This window comes from Podarcis filfolensis (assembly GCF_964270895.1).
Source record: "Podarcis filfolensis genome assembly, chromosome: 10".
Lineage (NCBI taxonomy): Eukaryota > Metazoa > Chordata > Lepidosauria > Squamata > Lacertidae > Podarcis > Podarcis filfolensis.
The window spans coordinates 52,113,583-52,135,797 of NC_139612.1; the positions used below are offsets into that span (position 1 = coordinate 52,113,583).

The 22,215-nt window shown below is 39.7% G+C and overlaps 1 protein-coding gene and 1 long non-coding RNA gene across 2 annotated transcripts in view; one reads left to right on the top strand and one right to left on the bottom strand.

Annotated features, from left to right (window-relative positions):
• Positions 1 to 21,961, top strand: NUP37 (nucleoporin 37). Its single transcript, XM_083574153.1, has 10 exons — positions 1 to 141; positions 2,254 to 2,460; positions 3,169 to 3,293; positions 4,784 to 4,856; positions 7,282 to 7,376; positions 17,357 to 17,447; positions 18,287 to 18,468; positions 18,653 to 18,703; positions 19,753 to 19,846; positions 21,617 to 21,961. The coding sequence occupies exons 2-10, from the start codon at positions 2,305 to 2,307 to the stop codon at positions 21,728 to 21,730; spliced, it is 981 nt and encodes a 326-aa protein (XP_083430279.1). The 5' UTR covers positions 1 to 141; positions 2,254 to 2,304; the 3' UTR covers positions 21,731 to 21,961.
• LOC310743727 overlaps positions 8,781 to 22,215 on the bottom strand; it is a 19,713-nt gene continuing 6,278 nt past the window's right edge. Inside the window, exons 2-3 of the long non-coding RNA XR_014539192.1 lie at positions 13,470 to 13,514; positions 8,781 to 13,064 (exon numbers count right to left, since the gene is read on the bottom strand). This is a non-coding gene — a long non-coding RNA (uncharacterized lncRNA). The remainder of the gene's footprint in view (positions 13,065 to 13,469; positions 13,515 to 22,215) is intronic.

The following is a 22,215-nucleotide window of genomic DNA, read 5'->3' on the forward strand; positions in this document are numbered from 1 at the left end:
AATTTCAAACTCGTCGGCACCAGCCAATCAGCATGCGCGGCGCTCCGTGACCCGGAAGAGGTTTGTCGCGGTTGCGGGCAAATACCGGAAGTGCTGAGTTCTGACAAATTCTTCGCGGGAGAGTGCCGCTCAGAGAATGAGGTGCGGAAGTTTGGAATTATTTTTTTTTTAATGGTGGGAGATCTTATGAATATTATGCTGGATCAGGGCACGTGCGGTCTAACGGCTGTTTCCAGTCTCTGAGGGGTGGGAGGGTGGAGATCTGCGGAGGTTGCATCGCCTCAGTCTTCAGGGCAGGGGAGAGGGTAGATTAAAAATTTTAACACGGAAGCTCAACGCTGTACTGTGCGAGGAATACCTCATCTAGATAGAAACATTGTTCTGAGGGCCGGTTGAAGCGTCTAGGAAAATATGTAGCACGTTTCTGCCTGCGCTGTGTGTTGCACCCCTAGGAAGTACTGGATGGGAACTACGCGTTGCTCAAGATACAGCAGCGGTAGCACTGGAAGCCGTTTTGTATTTGATATGAACTAATAGGCTCTCCTTTCTATTTTATATCAAAGGTTGCTGGCATGGAATGTTTATGCACACTTAGGAAGAACCACTTGATAAGCAACTTTCAAATATTGCAGCCAGCCTTGATTTTTCTAAAAGCCTTGCTACTGCCACCTCACTCTGGATATTGTACAGCAGCCTTCCCCAGCCTGGTGCCCTTCAGTTGCTTTGGGCTCCAAAGCCCATCAGCCCCAGTCAGTATGGCTAGGAAACGATGGTTCCAGCCGCAACTATAAAGCGCCAGTTTGGGGCTGGGAGAGGCTGTTGTACAGGCTGCTTCTATTTCTCTCAAAATTGGCACGAGCAGTCAAACCTGAACAGTTATTTTTGAGGTACAGAAGAAGAGTTGTTGTGAAGTAACAGCAACAGGAAAAACTACATGCAAAAAAGACCCACTTCAAATAATGAACAGTAACCTGTTGTGAAAGAATGTTTAGTTTCAATAAGCACTGGCGTTAAAAATTTAAAAAGTATCATAGATCTTTCCAAATGGAAATGAGAGAAATGTTTTGATTATTTGCAAAGCCCATGGTAGAATTGTTTCATTTTCTTATATTTATATCCTGCCTTTTTCCCCATCATGGAACTCAAGGCGGTGTACATGTGGTTTTCAGGCTGTCACCCATCCAGGTACTGATCAGATCCCACCCAGCTTATCTACAGTTCATATACCTTTAGACCACCACCACTGTGCTTTATGCCTTGATTCTAAAGGGTGTTTAAACATTAGGACCGTCTATTTCTATGAATATTCCTTCAAAGTAAAACCTTTAGGGGAAAAGATAAGATCTTCATATGCCTGAGGAATAGCATCATTTATATATAACTTGATGGTACAAAACTACATATGTATCCAAACATAGTTATCTAAAAGAAATATTTTCCCATTATGGTGCTGTTCTTTTTCCTTTGCAGCACAGTAAGATATGTATTCAGAAGTGAAGCCTAGTCTACACAGTCGCTTGTTTTCCTGTAACTCCTTCTCTTTACCTATCTATAGCCATTCTATTAAACTGTAATAGATATATAATAAATATATTCCTTCAGATGAGGAATGAATATATATATATATATATATATATATATATATATATATATAGCATAATACCTACTGTAAATAACATTTACAGCAAGAATGTATTATTACACTCTGCTTACTATTTCATGTTGTCTGTTGAACTATTTGTATGCTTTATTTAATTCAATTCTGAAAGTTTGTAGGCTGCCCAAGGAACATGTTTGATGGGTGGAGTAAAAGTGCCTTAACTAAAAATAACAGAATGAGGTGGACTTTTTAGACCTCAGGTGAAGGATGACATTTTTTAAATGCTGCTATGTGCCCAAGACCTTGTATATGTTTTAAAAACCAAAGCTAATATATAAAAAAGGAAAGGTTTAAGCCCAGTCCACTCTTTGCTATGCTGGGTTTTTTTCACTTGTGCAAAGACAAAGTTCAAAACTCTACTCATTGTCCAGTCTACTACTTCTGAATTATATTGCATTATATTCCTGTGTGTGTAGACCATATTTATCTTCCATTGATTTCAATGCAACTTCCAAGCATTTTTTGTTAGGTTGAAGCCTCAAACTGCAATTGCTTACTTGAGCAAAAGTGTTATTGGCACAGTGAAACTTAGCTCTGAGTAAAAGCAGATAACTGACAGCCCAATTGTATTCATGTGTGCGTTTACAATTCAGTACCTTCTCCAACTGAAGAGCCTACTGTTGACTTGAATCCGTTTACTGAAGATGAAGCAGGAGAATTCCCGAAGTGCATCCTATACTGTGGAGTGTGAAGATTACGTCCATGTGGTGGAATTCAACCCATTTGAGAGTGGCACTGCAGAATCACTCATTGCATATGGTGGCAATAATTATGTGGTTGTTGGGTCCTGCAGGTTCCAGGTTAGTATGCTTCATAGATCTGAAGCTTATTAAGAAGGCATTGTAACTTGAAAACAAATATGGCTATTAGTTTTGAGAAGCTGAAAATGTGAATGATGCACTGGGGAAGAAAATAAGTTCTATGTATAAGTGTGCACAATAATTTTGTAACCATTGGTTGTCATCTTTTTGTCTTTATTGCCAAAGATACCTACGGTGGCATATTACATTTAAAAGGCACAGTCTTTTAAAAAAATAATAATTAAAGAATCATTTATTTGGTTGTTTATTTAACAATATATATTTGCAATGCAGTTTATATTTGATTAGCATTGATTTATTTCTGGGGGAAAGCCCTTCATAAAGCATTCCATAGATAACACTCACTAGTTTGGAATACTTATGAGAGAAACCTGAGGCACCTGGGAGAAGCAGCATGGCTTCTTTAGGATTCCATACATGGAGATAGAATGGTATTGCTGTAACACAGTCCTATGCATGTCTGCTCAGAGGTGTGTCCCTATGCATCTGATATACCTTACCCCCAGGTAATTATATAGAAATGCATGATCTTTCTCATGAGAGGATGTGCACAAAGAATCTGCAATACCATGTAGTCGGGTCCCAAATAAATAATTCAGGGGCCATGTTGTTTGTCAAGTCTATCATATCACAAAATATTTGAGATGTTTTATTACTTGCTCACAAGTACATTGCATGTATCTGTAGGATGAGGATACAGAAGTGGAAGGAATTCAGTATAAAACGCTAAGAGTTTTTCATCATGGGATTAGAGTTGATGTCATTGCATGGAGTCCAGAAACTAGACTTGATGCTTTATCTCCCCAAATACGGTAATGTATCCAGCTAAAATGTAAACTTTCTTGGTCATTTTTTATTGTGCTAATAACACGTCTACAGTCGTATCTTGGTTTTCGAACAGCATAGTTCTTGAAAAATTTGGCTCCCGAATGCCGCAAACCCGGAAGTGACTGCTCCAGTTTGTGAATTACTTTTGGAAGCCGAACGTCCAACGGGGCTTCCATGGCTTCCAATTGGCTGCAGGAGCTTCCTGCACCAATCAGGAGCCGTGCTTTGGTTTCTGAATGTTTTGGAAATCGGACAGACTTCCTGAACAGATTCTGATCAACTTCCAAGGTACGACTGTACTCAGAAGCAAGTCTCACTGAGTTATATGGAGCTTACTCCAAGGTAAGTGTGTGTAGAACTGCAGCCTTAGACAACTGATCCTGGAAAGTCAGTTATGAATGTGATGGATAAACCTCTGTGTTTAAAAACGAATGCTACTGTATATATAAAATAAACTTGACTAATAAAATGTGTGCAGGAACAGGGAATGAAACAATGTGGTGACCTGTCATACAAGCAGTACTGGAGTGTCTTTTGTGAAACAATGCCCATTCTCTGAAAGTCTTAAAGAAATCTGTCCAGATAAGTATTAGCATTAATCTGTAGCAACAAGACTGGTGTGGAGTGGGGGAACTCTGCCAAAGTACCTTTTGTTAAACCAAGTTTTAACAAGTTTTTGTAAGCAGCCTAATTCGTCACATGCAATAATTTGCCAGTACAGAGGGACAGAAGTAATTGGTCCCCTTATGCTATGCTGTGTGCACAGCCAACCCAGAAATACAGAGCCACGTCTGCTGTGTGAACGGCACTTTCTCCTGTAGCTTTCCAAGGCAGAAGAAAACTGTTCATGCGTTCCATGTGGTGCTGCATTGTGCAGCTGGGTCTGAGAGCCCTGGTCGCCAGGGTAAATTGTCGTTTGCTTATTTCCTCTGAGGCAACTCAGACTTTGGTAAGGTGTCAAAACAGTTTTTGCCTTTTCAGTTTTTGCCTGTACTATTTTATGTTAAATCTGATTAAGTTACAATATTAAGCTGAAGAAACTTGAGTAACTGAAACTTGAGTAATTGAAAGTGTTGAATGATATTTAATTATTTGACTAGCACTACTAGCATAATAGGCATTGACTCAGATCCCTTCTTGAGTTTTGTTCCTGCTATCTTCTTAATTTTCTTAAGTGTTTGGCTATCAGCTACAAGTTACATAAATGCTATTGATTAGCTCCATCAATACATATAAATTGTTCCTAACATACTAACCTACAAAATCAGGAGCGGTATTATTTTCTTTAATTGCAAGTGATTCCTGCCTGGCTGTGATCTAATGTGTATGTCCAGAGAAATATGGCAGCTTAATTATTTTTCATTTTATAATGAGTAATGCAAATTTACTTTGAGAAATCCATCTTTAATAACGTTGCCAACTATATTTCACTTGTATGGAATGACTGAATGTATTGCTTGTCTAATTACCTTAGATTTTGTACTGCAGCTGCTGATAAGAAATTAAGGTTATTCACCTCAGATCTCCAAGAAAATAATGGATATAAGGTGAGGAGAAACAAATTATAATGATAAATGCTATTTTGTGTTTTTTATTTAACATGCCAACTTTTTAAAAGTAAATATTGTTGGAGTGGTAGTTATGAAGTTACATAAATATTGTAAACCTTAAATCATTTATTTTAACATTTTAAAATAAGTGTGTTCTTGCAGAACAAAACCATTGTATACTACTTAAGGCAAAATTTTAATAAAATGGATAAATGTTTTTTAATTGCTTAGTAATTATTCAGTCTAAAATAGATGCAAATAGGAACATGAAGGTAGAGCAATATATGGCATGCTAAGGAATAAGAGTACCAGAAATAATATGCAGAGTGGTGCCTGCATAATTTATGGAAATAATATGCAGGGAACTGTTTTACAAGAAGAAATTAAAATATTGTGTCTGATAAATATTCCTATTGAAGCAGCTACTATTTTATAATTAAATATCACTTTAAACCATGATTAAGTATCACTCTATTGAATAATATTTATCCTTCTTCAAAACAACCTCCCATAGATAGCCAAAAAATGTTGAGATTCTACCAGTCATAGTTGTGATAGTTTTAAAACTACAACTTACACTATTGTGATTACGATGGTTTATTGACACTCCCAGATTGAGCTGATAGTTCAAGCTGCCAGAAAGTCTGTACTGGTGCTAGACTTTATATATTAACACTCTGATTTATAACTAATGTCAGTGGAGCTTCTTTGATGAATGATGTTAATCGTGTATCTAAACTGTTTGTTTTTACCATATAATTGATGTGAGCAATGCTTATTACAGCTTGATCAGACAAGAAATTGATTTCCATAGGTCCTTGTGTAGTAAAATAAACAGTAGTTTGAATGTCAATTGATTAAACATGTAATTGTTTGAATTGGTAACATGCTGAGACTTACTAAATACAAAAATGTATAATGATTATTCCGAAAACACTACAAATTATAACATTATGCTGATTTGGAATGCCAGTTCTGTAGTATTCCTTCATTTACATTGTTGTCCAGTAGAACTATTTTAGGTGTACGGTTAAAGAAAATGATTGTGTCATCTTATGCTCAATAGTAAAACTTTGCTACCCACTTTGTAGACAAAATGGCTAATATGCAGCCAAACATGGCCCAGTTAGATTAAAAACACCAAGGTAGCAGGTGTTCAGTCTTGTCCTGGTTCTTCTCTTTCTCTGTTTCTGGATCACTGGATCACTCCCACCAATGGAGAGGCTACAGTTGCAGCTTGTATGGGTGATCATCTGCAAGTTGTTTGAACATGCTCATGTTGAAAGCCAGCTTGGAGAAGCTGGAACCTTTGTCTGCTGGTAGTGGTAATGGAGGAATAAAGTGCCAATTGGCTGTAAAAATGTGACTATTTGGCCCTTATTTGAAAGATTATATTTGGATGAATACTTCTCTAACTAGCTATTTCCCTATTCCCAACTTTCCTTCCTAGAAACAACTGGATTTCATTAGTATTCAGACCCCATCAATACAGCTTTTGTCATCCATGGCCACAAGGTCAATCTTTGCTTAGAAATCAGCAGGGTCAGTTACACCCTTCTTGTTCTCAATTATTTTTTCTGCAGCCTTGTTGATTATGAAGTACTAATTATACAGCTATGGGGTCTGCAATGCTTTTTTTGAGCAAATTGTCCGGGAGCATTCTGGCCACTTATAGAACCAGAGCAAGAACCCTCATGGGCACCTTTCCCTGAACCTGAAGAGCAGTGTCTCCCACACTCTCTCACCAAGGCAACTGTGCAGGGACTTCAGCAAATGGGAGGCTATGGGACACAAGAGAAGTGCCTCTAAGAAGGCTAGAGGGTTGGCATTTGAGTTCTCCAAAAGGGGGCAGAGCCCAGGAGGGTGGATTGGAGGCAGGGGCTCAAAAACCTCAGCTCCAACTCCAGTTAGAGCAAATTGCTCACTAAGAGCTCTCCTTGGTGTTGCAATAATTGATCTGCCTTCCCCCTTTATCCTTGGGACCATAATGGGACAATGGTCATCGTCCTGTCATGCCCTTCTCTATGGCATCCTTTAGCCTTTAGGGCTGCTTTGCTCCAATCCCACTTTTAGTGAGTGTCTGTGGTTGCTAGGTGAGGTTTTGTGCAGGTTCCATTGATATGCTCATTTCCCAAGGCTGCAGTTAGTGGCTGTTAGGCTGTCATGTTTTGAACTAGCTATCTCCTAAAACAGATAGGTCTCTGAGAGCCTTATTGTTATCCGCACACAATTAAAGATAGTTGTTTTATGCTGCAATGCTCTAAATTGCTTGGGTCCAACTCAAGCCATTTCTTTTGTCCCCTGTATCCTACCCTGACAGATAATAAAGATCTTCACTTTACATTTGCTTGCTTGTACCAGTTGTTCTTTAACTTGCTTTGTTTAATTTATAACAAAAAATATTTCCACTTTCTATCAACAGACTTTGGAGGGCCACTCAGATTACATTAATGATGTGGTATTTTCACCTAAAGAAGGTCAGGAAATTGCAAGTGTGAGTGATGACCACACTTGCAGGTATGTATTCTTCTAAACACGTGAATTTAACTCTCTCTACATATTTTAATTAAAACTAGAACATTGATCACTGAAGCAGTTCTCTAAGTATGAACTACGTAATTTCTAAAAGGGTTGATATTTCATGCAGTGCAGTTTTTCAGAAGATTGCATATAAAAACTGACTAAACTTATTTTATTCCCTGTGTACTGCTTTTAAAAATACTGTGTGTTTGTACTTCCCTGCAAATTACTTTTAAAAAAATACTGGCTCACTTTGCTAAATATGGAAAGGAAAAACTTGGAATTGCAGGATTTCAAGGCTTTTTATGATTATTTTTTTTTAAATAATTCATAGAATACATGCATGTATTTTATGAATGTTCATATAGCAAGCATGTGGAGAGTGAGATCTGCATGTATAATAAAATATTTGTTGAGAGGAGGGGGACTTGGAAGTTTATACAGTTTTATGAATCAAATAATTTACTACTCACTTGTTCTTGTGTCCATCCAGCATTTGTTTTCTACACACACACACACACACACACACACACACAAGCCTTTTACTTTAACTCCTCATAGGATGATGCCCAACATTGTATGAGCAAGCTTCTGCTTATGCAATGGGACTTACCTTCTCGTCCCTCTCCCCAAATCTGCTCCAGAGTGCCCCCAATTTGGAACTGCAGGGACTGTGTAAAGAGGGAGGGAAAGCCCCGTTCACTAGTGGAAGTATGTTTTACAGGCAAGTGGCCACAGTTGATTTTCACTCATGATGTAGAATGAAACTAGATTTTTAAGTACAGTGGTACCTCTGGTTACGTACTTAATTCATTCCGGAGGTCCGTTCTTAACCTGAAACTGTTCTTAACCTGAAGCACCACTTTAGCTAATGAGGCCTGCCGCCATGCCGCTGGAGCATGATTTCTGTTCTCATCCTGAAGCAAAGTTCTTAACCCGAGGTACTATTTCTGGGTTAGCAGAGTCTGTAAGAAACCTGAAGCGTCTGTAACCTGAGGTACCACTGTAACGTGAAGTTAACAACAATTACATAGGCTGCAAGGGTGGCGCTGTGGGTAAAACCTCAGCGCCTAGGGCTTGCCGATCACATGGTCGGCGGTTCGAATCCCCACGGCGGGGTAAGCTCCCGTCTTTCGGTCCCAGCTCCTGCCCACCTAGCAGTTCAAAAGCACTCTTAAGTGCAAGTAGATAAATAGGTATCGCTTTATAGCGGGAAGGTAAACGGCGTTTCCGTGTGCTGTGCTGGTGCTGGCTCGCCAGAGCAGCTTCGTCACGCTGGCCACGTGACCCAGAAGTGTCTTCGGACAGCGCTGGCCCCCGGCCTCTTAAGTGAGATGGGCGCACAACCCTAGAGTCAGACATGACTGGCCCGTACGGGCAGGGGTACCTTTACCTTTACATAGGCTTCAAACTCTCTCCCTCAATGAGGGCCTGCTCTACACAGACTGAAGCAATGCATTTGGTTAGTACTGCTGTCTAGTAGTTGCTGAGCATGAATACATTCCCCATCACTCGTTGTAGCACTTTCCTCCAAGTCATAATTTCCATGTGGTAGGAAAATGTTGTAGTTCTAGTACGTTCCTGCATGACTGCTGCTTTTTGTTCAGGGTTTTATTTTATTTTAATTTTTTGCCGCTCCCCATTTTTCTTTGCTGGCCTATTTGTTATTTGGACAGTTAGGATGGATACATGCTGTAAGAACTGAAAGAAGAGCTATACCCAAGGGTATTCTAGGCCGCTTTCCCCCTTTGCTCCTCTCATCACAGCCTCTGCCAAAACATGTTCTGGGAGTCATCCTGCACATTCAAAAACCGTTTCAGCCCTTTGGCAGTGGTTGTGCAGTGTTTTTTGTCTTTTATTCTCAGCGGTCTTCCCTTCCTTCACCCCCCCCTTTACCCCTCATTTTGCAGTACTTCAGCAGTAAGACCAGGCTAAATTATTTTTCAAAATAGCTTGAGAGCTTAAGAAATGTAGCTTGCCTTTCCTAAAATATGCTCAGGCTATATAAACGCATGGAGTGTACCAGCAGTTTTGGCAGTGCGATGTTAAGAGGCCAAGATACTGCCCTAGTGTTGATTGGAATGTTAACTTTAGTATTGGAATGCTAGTTTTGTTTGCAAATAGAGCATTTAACATTTTAGTTGTATGTTTTTAATAGAAAAGTAATTATTTAACTTTTACCTGTGGTAGAAAAATCACCCAGAATATAAAAACGCTTTGTTTTCCAATTGTAAATAAATCTTTTTTGTCCCTCTAAAGACATGAACTTACAATGTTCACCAATTTAGCTGTTATGTACTGTAATGCTTTACTAGGGAATATTTGGACTTGGATTAAAGATTGTGACATAAGGAGAATATTTGCTGATCCTTGGATTCTAGGGTTTCTGCCCACTTTTTGTTGTATTCAAATGTGTCCTACAGATGTGATCCATTCCCCCCTCCCCCGCTTAGCACTTAATCATTACAAAGAACCGGACAATGTGCAAGTTTGTGACTTGCTACAGTATCTAGGCATCTCAGAAGCAGAGTAAGTTTCTGAAACAAAAGTATTACCTGATCCCTTATAACTTAGTTGTTAGCATTAATCATAATATACGCTCACTTTGCATAATTGTTCTGCTGTGAAACACTTCGTAACAAATGCCAAGTATTTTCTGCTTGTCATTTTTGATTACTGTGCCCAGGAAAGGCCTATTGCTAGACTGTAAATTCTTTAGAAATGAAATCATTGTCTTTAAAAGAAAAAAAGAAAAAGAGATCATAGAAATTTTAAGGTCACTGTAGAGAACCAAGTTCAGGTTGTAAAGATAATCAAGCTTGCAGTATAAGATAAGGATAAAAGTACTTTCAGCATTTTTTCACATGTGGCATTTCACTCGCCTCCCAAAGATTACATATTGGTTCTTCACTTTTCTTTAGACGCTTGCTGTATGTAAGTTAAAACAATATAGCAGCCTTGCAAAGAAGTACAACAAAATTACTATCCCGGAAAAAGTTTTACTTGCCCACCTGTGCAAAAATTAGCTATGTTAGAGCAGTTGTTATAACGTCTAAGCCAGCTCTCCCCAACCTGATACTTTCCAGGTATTATTGGACTGCAACTTTAAAGTCCCAGTTAGCCAATGGTCAGGGATAATGGGAGTTATAGTCCAACAATATCTGGATGGCACTAGATTGGGGAAGCTGGGTCTATGGAGTGGGTTTCTTGCATCCTTAGTGGCCACTGCCAGTGGGAGGAGCTGCAGGCTGTCCAGCGACCTGTGTGAGGAGAATCTCTGTCTCCGGGTCAGAAAACATTTGGCACTACCTGGCCCTGGTTGGCAAATAACACACTTCCAAGGGGTTTATTTCTGTTTCAGACCTTTTAAAGACCAGCAGGCAGCTAAGGACTAGGGAGAAGACCTTTTGTACCCCTAGCACTTAATCAACACTGTGGTTTGGGGGTTTTTTATGTAAGTTTTTGTGTGTGTTGATTTTATCTCAGTTGCCATGGAGAACAGATATAATAGCTATTTTGTGGGCTGAAGCTGAAAAAATGCCCCTACTTTTAAAAGCTTCCCTGTCTGGCCATCTGGAGGCCAAGTCTTACTTGCCACAGGCAACCAGGTGAGTGCCTATAAACAAGTTGGTGAGAGAATTGCCAGTTACTTCTTCAGCACTTGAATAGTCAGTGCCTTGCGTTGTGAAGTGTGCAGTTTAAATGCAAACTTGCAGTTCTCCCATGCAACCCTGACATCCCTTTATAAGGTTCCTTCTGATATGGAGACCCGAATGCACTCCAGAATTTTGCATTCCCAGGGTTAACAAGGACAGCCAAGATAAAGAAAAGGTACAGTTTATTGTAGCAAAAATGGAATTAGCATATTCATTGAAGATATTAAACAGACTCTGTGAATAGCACTCTAGCAACAGGCTACATTTAAAGGAGTTTAAAATTACTACAATAGTTTTAAATAATTAAAATGGTTTAAAAGGCATCGCTTTTAAAAGTATGCATGAAAATACATAGAAAAGCTAGGATGTAGTCAAATTGATCAGACAAACAGAATGGGAAAGATGTTGCCTGGAGCAAAGAGAAGAGAGGCTTGTGTGAATGGAGAGATGAGATGAATGATGACTAGAACAACTTGCTCTAGAAAGAGAAGAGGTGAAGAAGGAGGTTTGAACTGTGATTTTGTGAGTCTTTGGGAAAGGTTTTAGGAAGAAAACAAGTGAGAGACTTTGGGGCAACAGCTGAGAGTATAAGTTCTGTTTTTGCAGTGGGTGGCTATGGGCAGCGAGTAACAGAGAATACGAAATTCTGGGGTGAGACACCCAAAGCATAGCAAGGGAAGGAAGAGGAGGTTTCCCAAGAAACAGGGATTTGATAGGTGAAGGGGAGAGAGTGTAATGGTTTGGGCATATGATAGACTGTCCTGTGAAGTGGTGGTGGGCGGAGTAGTACCTTTTCTTATTTCTGTGGTGCTGGAGTTGAGTACGGTGGAGGAGATGGTACCTCTTCAGCAATAGAAAGGGGATGAGATAAAAAGAAATGGGTGGGGGAGTAAACAGGAGACCTATGCAGGAAAATGAGTTCTCTTTGGTATCCAAAGTGATAAGGGAGGATGGCAGAGATTTACAGTAAAGGAGACAGCAATCAGTGCATCTAGCAGGTGATACAACTCATCTTTCTTGACTGTGCCCTGCCTAAGTTACACTCCAGGCCAGGACAGTACTTCTGTGAAGCAAAGCCTGGGATCAAGAGAGGCTCATCTGTGTGTGTACATGGACATTTTTCTCTGGCAGCTCTTGGGGTGATATTTTAGAGGACCCCGCCCCAGTCTTCAAGGGGATGCTGTTCAGAGGGCAGCTGCTGTAATCGGGCGGGGGGACAACATATTTATGGAGAACACATTGGGTTGTATCCAACAAAGTTATACTCCAAGTAGTTAGCCATGCCCATTTATTTCAGTGGGGGCTATTCTGAGTAGGGCTAGTGTTGAAAGTAGCCCTTTATGTGGTGGTGCTTTGGCTCCAGGCCAATGTAAAATATGATAGGGAAATTCCAAATGTATTTCCTTAGAAAAGGAGCCTCTTGAAATCACAGGGAATTACTTCCATAGATAGGTAATATTAAGCATAGGAAGGCCTGACATTCTAAAATCTGTACTTAAGCTTTCTTCCCAGGTTAGTAATAATTTAGCAGTTTTCAAATAGAGCTTTCCAAATATGCATTACATGTGCCTCTGAATCAAGCCATCTCCCAAACGCAGTCAAAATGCCTGCAAAGAAACATCTGTTAAGGATGGTCCATATAATATGAATTATGACTTCTTTTGATTTAACAAGAAGGGAGGAAGGAGGGATTGTCGTCATAATTTGTGGTTGCCTGGAAATCTGAACTAAACACTATTAAGAAAGTATATTCCAGTTTATAAAAATTCTCCAAAACTAAAACTTGGATGTGCATGAAAATGTTGACTAAATGCCTGAACTTAAACGTTCTATTTGCATAGTTTTATGCTTCCTTTGGTACAAACCTCTGCCCAGTATTTTATTTATTACTGCTTTGATTTTTCTTAATAATTCATTTTTTTTCTTTTCCCTATGGATTCTGCGGCCTTTCAGTGATTGAACAATTGTTTTCAATGTTGCCTGCCTCTTATCAGCCTGCCTTCCATCAAGAGCTCTGTGCTTAGGTGGACTGTAGAGGGGGAAACAAAGGAGAGCAAATTATCATTTTTATTGTTTAGCATCTGCAGTCAGTTTGTTGTAGCAACTAACATTGCAGTCCTATTTGCTCCTGATCTGAATTTTACCTGTTTTTTATGCAGTTAAAATGGAGAAAATGGCAGGATGTTTCATTGTTAACAAACATGCCATATCTCAACTTTGAACTATCCTAATTTATTCAAAATTAAGTGCTGCTTGAATACATGACAGAAAATCTACATATGAAAGATTTATTTTTAGTTTGTTTATTTATTTATTTATAAAATATTTATATACTTCTGTATCATAAAAATGTATCACAGCTGTTGGCAACAATATAAACACATAAAACCAGACGATCATATAAAGTTAAAAACAAGAGCAAAAAGAAACAAACCTCAATAGTCCATTGTGGGGTGTACTCTTAATTGCCTGCATAGACCTGGTGGAATAGATTTTTTTTTAAGCAAGGGTTTAAAAGCTGGCACAGAAGGTGCCCGCTGAATATCTATTGGCAGGGTGTTCCACAGGACTGGCCAATGATACTAAAGGCTCAATTTCTCGTTGTTGTCAAATTAGCCTCACCAACTCAGGGAACAACCAAAAATGCCCCTGCGGATGATCTTAGTGATTGAGCTGGAATATGAGGGTTCAGGCGATCCCTGAGTTATCCTGGATCCAAGTTGTTCAGGGCTTTGTAAATCAATGGAAGAGCCTTCAAGTTGGCTCGGTAGCAGATGGGCAGCCAGCACAGCTGTTTTAACAATGGTGTCACATGTTCTTGACCAAATGCTCCCATCAGCAGTCTGGCTGCAGCATTCTGTACCAGCTGGAGCTTTCAAACCAGACCCAAGGCAGACCCACATAGAGCACATTCAGTAATTTAGCCTTGAGGTTACCAATGCATGGACTGCAGTGGACAGGTTATCCCTGTCCAGGAACAGTAGTAGTTAACAAACCAGAGAAAGCTGGTGAAAGGCATTCATAGCCACAGAGGACACTTGGTATCCAGGACTACCCCCAAACTACACATTTGCTCCTTCAAAGGAAGTGCAGCCCCATCCATAACAGGTAACTTGCTAGTTTCCTGAACATGGGAACCGCCCATCCAAAAAGCCTTTGTCTTCCCAGGATTCAAACACAGTTTATTGTCCCTCATCCAGGCCATCAGTGCATGCAGACACTGGTCCAGAGCTTTCACAGGCTCTCTTGATTCAGATGTTATGGAGAAGTAGAACTATATATCATCGGCATACTGGTGACACCTCACTCCAAAACTCCTAATGACTGCACCCAGTGGCTTCCAATGGTTAATCAGTCTTTTCTAGGAATACCTCAGTTGCTGTGCAACCACCCTCTCCACCACCTTTGCCGAGAAAGGAGTGTTGGGTACTGGTTGGACTTTTTGAGTAGTGGATGCAGTGGGCACCACTCCATCACACAATGATGCATTTACCATACCTAATAAGCCAGGGTGGACAAGGATCTAATGAGCAGGTGGTCGGGCACATCACTGGCACTATCTTGTTCACATCCTCAGACCTCATCAACCAGAAATGGTCCCACAACATCAGGCTCAATGTTGCATTGGACTCCTCGGTTTATACTGTCTCAGTTGTTGTTTAGTCATGTCTGACTCTTCGTGACCCCATGGACCAGAGCACACCAGGCACTCCTGTCTTCCACAGCCTCCCGCAGTTTGGTCAAACTCATATTCGTAGCTTCGAGAACACTGTCCAACCATCTTGTCTTCTGTCATCCCCTTCTCCTTGTGCCCTCAATCTTTCCCAACATCGGGGTCTACTACTGTCTCAGTAGCAGCATCTAAATCACAGTGGAGCCAAGCAACTTTATCCTCAAAGTGTTTAGCCATCCAGTTACAGTGAGTTCCCATGTGTTCCAGAGGTCTGCCCCGGTCAGGAGCAACAAGCCTCTGGACCACGTGGAACAGCTCCGCCAGAGGGCTCCTCAAGAATGCAGTGGAGGCAACAGCGTAGGATCTTTTTGCTGCCTTCATCACCACATGGAAGGCCCAGTTGTGAGCCTGAACACATGGTCAGGTGGCTTCAACTTCTGGTCCATCCCTCTCCCAGCCTGGCAGGGCTTTGCATCCCCTTTGGATTTCCCCTCTTCCTTTGGGTTGATCTTTCTGAGGCCAACTACCAAGGACTTCATAGTGGAACTGTGGTTCAATGTGGAACTTCCCAGTTCTTCCGCTCATACTGTGTCAGCTTTCATGTGACTGCACGTGCATCTATTAGGTTTATATGTGCTTTTCTTTTTTTCTGGCATAGAGATCTGGTCATCTACAAAATGTGTAGTATCTGAAGGGGCTCCAGTAGGACTGTATTGTAGTTGGGGAGGTGGTAAAGGTTGTTGGGCGTATTTTGCTCTCGGAGGATGTTCTGTTACTGAACATGATCTTTATACATCCACGAAACATAAAGCAGATACAGGCATGACACTAAAGCATAAATCAGAAAAATATTGCTGCCTGCACCTCAACTCCTTTGCCTTTGGGAAAGGGACATGATGTTCCCTGGCCAAAATGATTCACCATCTTGAATTGTACTACGCTCCTCTTCCCTGCATAGTAAACACATCCAGAAAGTGTTGATTTGACTTGGAAAGACCTACAAGGCAAAACCTTTGGCAGCAGAAGAAAGGGCTTTGTCTGTAAATTACCTAATCAAGTAGATATTCTTTGTTTTCACAAAATGTGGAGTTTTTAAAAATAAGGATGCTGATCTTTCCAAATTTGGAGGCCCTAGGATTTTTGCAGGGAAAACAAATATTTGATCTGTTGAGGTTTGGCACAGAAAGGCTCGCACTGTTAATTAATTGTATTTATTTTATTTCACATCTATTTTGTCTAGACTTGACTAGACATTTTACTAAAGAGTGTGTTCCGATGCTAATATAAACTTTTCACAGCCCTGGTGAGAAATGAACTCAAAAGATCTCTAAGCAAAACTTAACTTATAAAATATTTTGCTATTTGGTATCTTTTAACGGAAAGTTAAATTGAACATTTTCACTTAAACATTTATGAACAAGAATACTTAACACCATGGTAAAATTACGCAATTAAGTCAAGTGAAAATCTATATTTGATATCATTTTTACATATTGAATGTGGGAGGATTATCCAATTGGTCATAGTCCTATTTTTCCTATAATCCAAGTTACCGTATTTTTAAAAAAATTGTTATAGTTAAGACATACTTTGCAGACACCCCACAGCAGCCTTCCCTAATCAGGAGCATGACTGTGCTTGCTAGGACTGATGGGAGTTGTAGTCCAAAAATTTTGGAGGCCACCAGTTTGCAGAAGATAGCCTTCTTTGAACAGCTTCCTGTTGCATAAATCTGTGAACTGAAGAGCCTGCAAATGCGAGGGAGATAAATGGGAGGGCATCTGCCTACAGTGTGGGGAAGTGAAACAAAGAGGGTAAATCATAAGCTCTTTATAACCTGCAGGGGTATAAAACACTGCAGAAGAAATAGGAAGGAAATGGGTACATTATAGGGTTATTCAAAGACTGCCCTTGACACTTTGCAAAGTGTTACTGAAGCCACCTCCACATTTTAACAGAAATCTTACAAAGGAAAATGCTTAAAAAGGAAATGGACATGTCATCTCCTGCTACCCCTCCCTCAGTTCCATAGCCTTTATTAACTAGAGTATTTGGTGTGTTGGTTTGGAATTTCCTCCTCTCAAAGATTATCTTGTAGGATTTATTTTCTCTCCTACAACTCCCACCCTACATCTTGAAAATGCGGATATAAATGAATCTTTTTGGCTAAAGTATGGGTTGTATTTTATTATTATCCCTTTGTTATATAGTGATGTACTTTACTGTAAAGTTCATTTATAGATTTATTGTAGCATTTTTTAATTGTCGGATTGTTTTCACATTTGGTTGTCTTGATGCTGTATTTGTTCATGTCTTATGTGAACTCCTTTGAACTTCCTACTGAAGGCAACAAAAGAGTTACAAATAGGTGGCATGATCTCTGTCTTAGAGAAATAATAAATACCTACTGTGTAGTTTTTTTCCTAAAACCTCTCCTATAGGATACCCACCACCTCTCCATATATGTTTTCTCCATCTATCTAATTTAAATGTTAATTGGCTAGCATATCCTGTCTTCTGCCAACTGAATTTAAGGTCAAAAACAGCACAGTTCTTCCCTGTTGTAACAACTTTAATGAGGTGGTTGTTCTAAACTGTGCATGGTATGAAACCTTTTTTTAGAACTTGACTGTTTTTTGGTTTTTTAGGGTCTGGGACCTGGAAGGGAACTTGACCACTGACTTTGTTCTACGTTCTCCTGGAGTGAGTGTGGGCTGGCATCCTGAAGATGCATTCAAGGTCAGTATGCTACAGGCAATTTTTCCTTGGTGAAGCACCTTTGATTTCCCGGTAGTTAGTCATAGGTCACAAAACTGAAGCTTGTCTGAATTCGATCGTTTTTTGAACAATCTAAAATGCCGTCTCCAAAGCCAACATGAGATAACTCATTCCTATCCCCCAGCAACATGAAAGTATTCACAGACTTATGAATCAGCATCTTTTAAGCACTGCAGCAGGCTGAAGTCTGTGTCATGGCACAACAGAATTGTCCTGAGTTGTCCTGGTACCTGATCCTACAAAAGAAGTCCAAGCTCTCCAGATAGTTAAACCACCCATGAGTTCTTCAAAATAATATATTTAAAGTAGGGCAGGGGTTCATGAAGTGTAGATGATCTTTGTATGGAGACATTACTTGTGGTCACCACTGATCTTCCCCCAAGGTGGTCTGGGTTACACTGTGGAGGGACTTATTCCAGACTTTGGGGAAAGTTGTAATGCCTGAAAGCACAGGACAAAATTAGAGATCAACTTGGCCTATCCGTCCCCAAGTTCAGGACTGGGGAGAGGGGGCAGGTCTTCATCCAGAGATACCTGGGTAGTACCAAGGCATGGAGCAAGCCAAAGATGTGACCTCTTGTTTTGGGAAAAGGTGGGTCAGTCATTTACTTAAGTTTTACACCTTGGAAATTGAGTCCCTAAAAGGGCAGTGTGAACAAGATAGGGTTTGTAAAATATTAATCCCTTAGCTGATCTTGTAATATTTATTACAGGGATTCAGGTTTATTTAGGTTTGGGAAGTAAAAATTTAAGGTTTGCTGTTCAAAAGTTATTGTAACCTCATTTTACTTTTCTTTTAGTTAATGGTTGCAGAAAAGAATGGAACAATACGATTCTATGATCTCGTCACCCACCAAGCTATTTTGTCTCTCACAACTGATCAAACACCACTGATGTCAGCAAACTGGTGTTTAAAAAATACTTTTAAAGTTGGAGCAGTTGCTGGAAATGACTGGTTTATCTGGGACATTACTCGATCTAGGTATTTTTATCAAAAGCTTTGCTCTTTTTTCTATTTGTGTAACCCGTTCTTAAACTTTTACATTCATATAAACATAGGGGGTAACTATGTCAAAGATGAATGATCAATTCCTTTTCTGGGGTTTTTATAACTGTCCTATAAAAGTGTGGGTATCACTTAGAAATTGTTCTGTTTTCTTTTACAGTTATCCTTTGGATAAGAGACCTGTCCATGCAGATAGAGCTAGATTATTCAGGTATTTTGTCCTAAACTGCATCTGCTGAAGTGGGCTCTACTCTATGAATTTTTTTGTTAGGGATTGTTTGTTTTTGTCCTACATGTAGTATTTACTTTTCAGAAATACTATGCAGCTTCTCTTTTTGTAAGTATACCATGAATAAATTGTTAATATTTGCCCTGGTCTATTAGTCTCTTGAAGAATAAGACTGTAACATGAGAACGAGTAAGTAAAGTTGCTGGAAAGTTGAGAGCCAGTGTGGTGTAGTGGTTAAGAGCGGTAGTCTCGTAATCTGAGGAACCGGGTTCGCGGCTCCGCTCCTCCAGATGCAGCTGCTGGGTGACCTTGGGCTAGTCACACTTCTTTGAAGTCTCTCAGCCCCACTCACCTCACAGAGTGTTTGTTGTGGGGGAGGAAGGGAAAGGAGAATGTTAGCCGCTTTGAGACTCCTTAAAAAAGGGAGTGAAAGGCGGGATATCAAATCCAAACTCTTCTAAAGGGAGAACTGCGACACACCTTAAAAATATTTTTAACAAAAGCATTGCCTTCTAAATAATCATTTAAACATTTTTTTTTGGGGGGGGAGAAGAGTCTTTGAGGTAATATGTAATAGTAAAAACCTTAATTGAGAAGCAGCTTATAGCAATCAAGTAAAAACGAGGTGGGGAGGGGGAGAAAATTATTTTTAAACAAGCAATATACTATTGCTTTTTTCCATATATATCTGATAGTCCTACAGATCAATTTTGATTTCTCACTTTGTGAGACAGTAATACATATAAAGTATTTGCTGCCTGCATGATTGGTTGTAGGTGACGTTTATACTTATAGATGCAGAAAAAAAGATGTTTGCGTATACATGTGTAAATCCATATATACACATTCTCCCTTACTGGGAATCCCCCAGTCAAATTTAAACATTCTCTTGAGTCTCAAGTGCTTTACTCTCATTGAAATCTATTAGATTCATGGGTGCTAACTTTGACTGTATTACAACCTGTGTATTTAGTATACTCTATTTTAATATTTCCTTTAAGAACATTTGTGGTTTGGGCTTCTGTATATAGGTGGTCCCGAGTCAATGAAAACTTGTTTGCTACAACTGGCTATCCGGGCAAAATGACCAGCCAGCTTCTAGTCCATCATTTGGGACATCCTCAGGTAAAGTTCATGCAAATATAACATGCAGAATAGCATTCTTACCTCCTCCCGCATAACAGAAATATAAAATGGGCTCTTTCTAAGAACTTAGCACGATTGCAAGGCAGATAAGACACAGTCCAGTGTGGAGGTTTTTGTTCTTTCGTCTTGTGTCTCAAAATGAATATAAGTGGACTCAGTGTACTTTGAAAACCTTATCAGAACATCTTGAGGAACACTGTCTGCAACTGTAGTGTCCAGAATAAAGGGGATGAAAAGCTCATAGGCTGTGATCCAATGAGCTACTTTAGATGTGATCAAGGGTTTAGGCATGCCCAAGGGGTTTTTTTACTTTCTCCTTTTAAACAGCAAACCCACCTGCCATATTGCAAACTGTTTTTGTTTTGTTTTTTTAAATTGCCTCATTTTCAAAAACAATTTGCCAGATTGCATGGAGGCCTGCTGTTCAAGAAGCAGGCACATCAGAACGAAATCTGGATTCCATTGGCTTCACAGTGTAATAGTCAATTAGAAGTTTTGTGACACTGTGATTGACTCTTTTTGAAATGATACCTCCGCTCCTGAGGCTTCATCTAATTTCCGTTGTCTGTACAAGTTAAACTGGCTATAAAACTGAACTTTAGAGAAGAATGTCCATTAATATACTGGGGGGAAAACTTTTTTAATTGCCTGAATATTTGCACTCAAGCCCCCGACTTTCTGTCTCAGAAAGGAGTGCAAGGATGAAGGGACTCATGTACACATATGTGTATTGCACATCATATGTTACATACACATGGGTGAGCATGCATAAAGGCAGTTCCAATGTCCTGTTTGCAGGACTTCAAGCAGGCAAATTTTGAACCTGTTACTGAAGTCAATGAGATGATAGCTTGTGAAAAGCAAAATGTGTGCCAAGTTTAACTGAATTTGAGGCAGGTAGTATAGGTTCTTGTTTTATTATTTTTAAATGTATATTATTTAAATTGAATAGTTTACATCATATTCACCCATGAACGGCCCTAAAAGACCAGCAGGTAAAAGGAGCAGATTCCAGATTAAAAAGCAAAACTTTTAAAACCTGGGGGTATGAAAAAAACCTCTGCATCCAGTACTGAAAAGACAACAAAGGGTGTGCCCAGGCAAGCCACTCCTTTCTTTTAATTTTTTAATCCATGGTTTATTAGGGTTTGCGCATTATTACATTATTGGTTCAGGATGCTTGAGACAGCCACCTTGCACCTGGACAAGCCCAGCTTCTCTCCAAAGCAGCCTGCTTTAACCTGAGAGTCTCCTGAATCTAATATACACCCTAACACAGACTATAAATTTGGAGAGTGAGTGAGTGAGTTCTTGGGTAAGAAATTTGAAATATTTCCATCTACGCTTGAGCTGGCACAACAGACTTTTGTGAAGGGGTAGTAACAGGACCAGACTGAAGCAGTTGCTTCAGAGTGCAGGTCCTATAGATGCAGTGCCAGACTTGTAGGAAGATATTTGAGGGGGGGGGGACTCCCAATTTATTTAAAAGGGCTTGGGGCTGGAGACATTTCCAGTGGCTTTTGGCTCTTATAACCCTTTCTTTAAGTCATTCTCTTCTGGCTTCTTGCTGCAAGTTTACAAGCAAGTTCCCCTGAGATATATGAAAACAATTTGGAAGGCAAATGCAGGAGGTGATTGCTGGGTCATAGCATTGCAGCTGAAGAGTTCTTTAGAAATGATTTTAAAATTTATGTCTTGTTGTGCTCTAGATGTAAGATATCTAATCTCCCCCTCTCTCTCTCTTTCCAGCCCATTCTTATCGGTTCTGCACCTGTAGGATCTGGCTTAACATGGCATAGAACACTTCCATTATGTGCAGTGGGTGGAGATCATAAACTTTTTTTCTGGATGACAGAAATGTAACCATTTATATAAAATCTGGGATTTTAACGTGAAGATATTAAATTAAACATATTTTATATCGCTGTTTACTTGCCAAATGATAGAGATATACCAAATGACTGCATATGAGGAACGAAGAATCTTTGCTGTACTTTTTCTTTTTCAAGGCTACAGATGCAACCAGCTCCATCAAAGCAGGTTTTTTTTTGTTGGGGAGGGGAGTTTGTAATAAAATATTATTGTCTCTCTTGAGCAAGATGTATTGTTTCTTCACCTTGAAGACAGGCTAGCTAAAATGTTAAAATTAAAGTTATGCATTTGGTCTTGGTGGGGACGGTATACCTAAAACCTTCCGTGCAAATCTTGTAGAAATACAGGGAAACATTTTCTTGTTCAGTTCTCATTTATTCAGTAAGGGTGCACATGAGAAACATTCCAGATATTAAGGTACTATTAGCTTGACACATAATATGGTTATAATTCAGATATTTATATTCTCGCTAGAG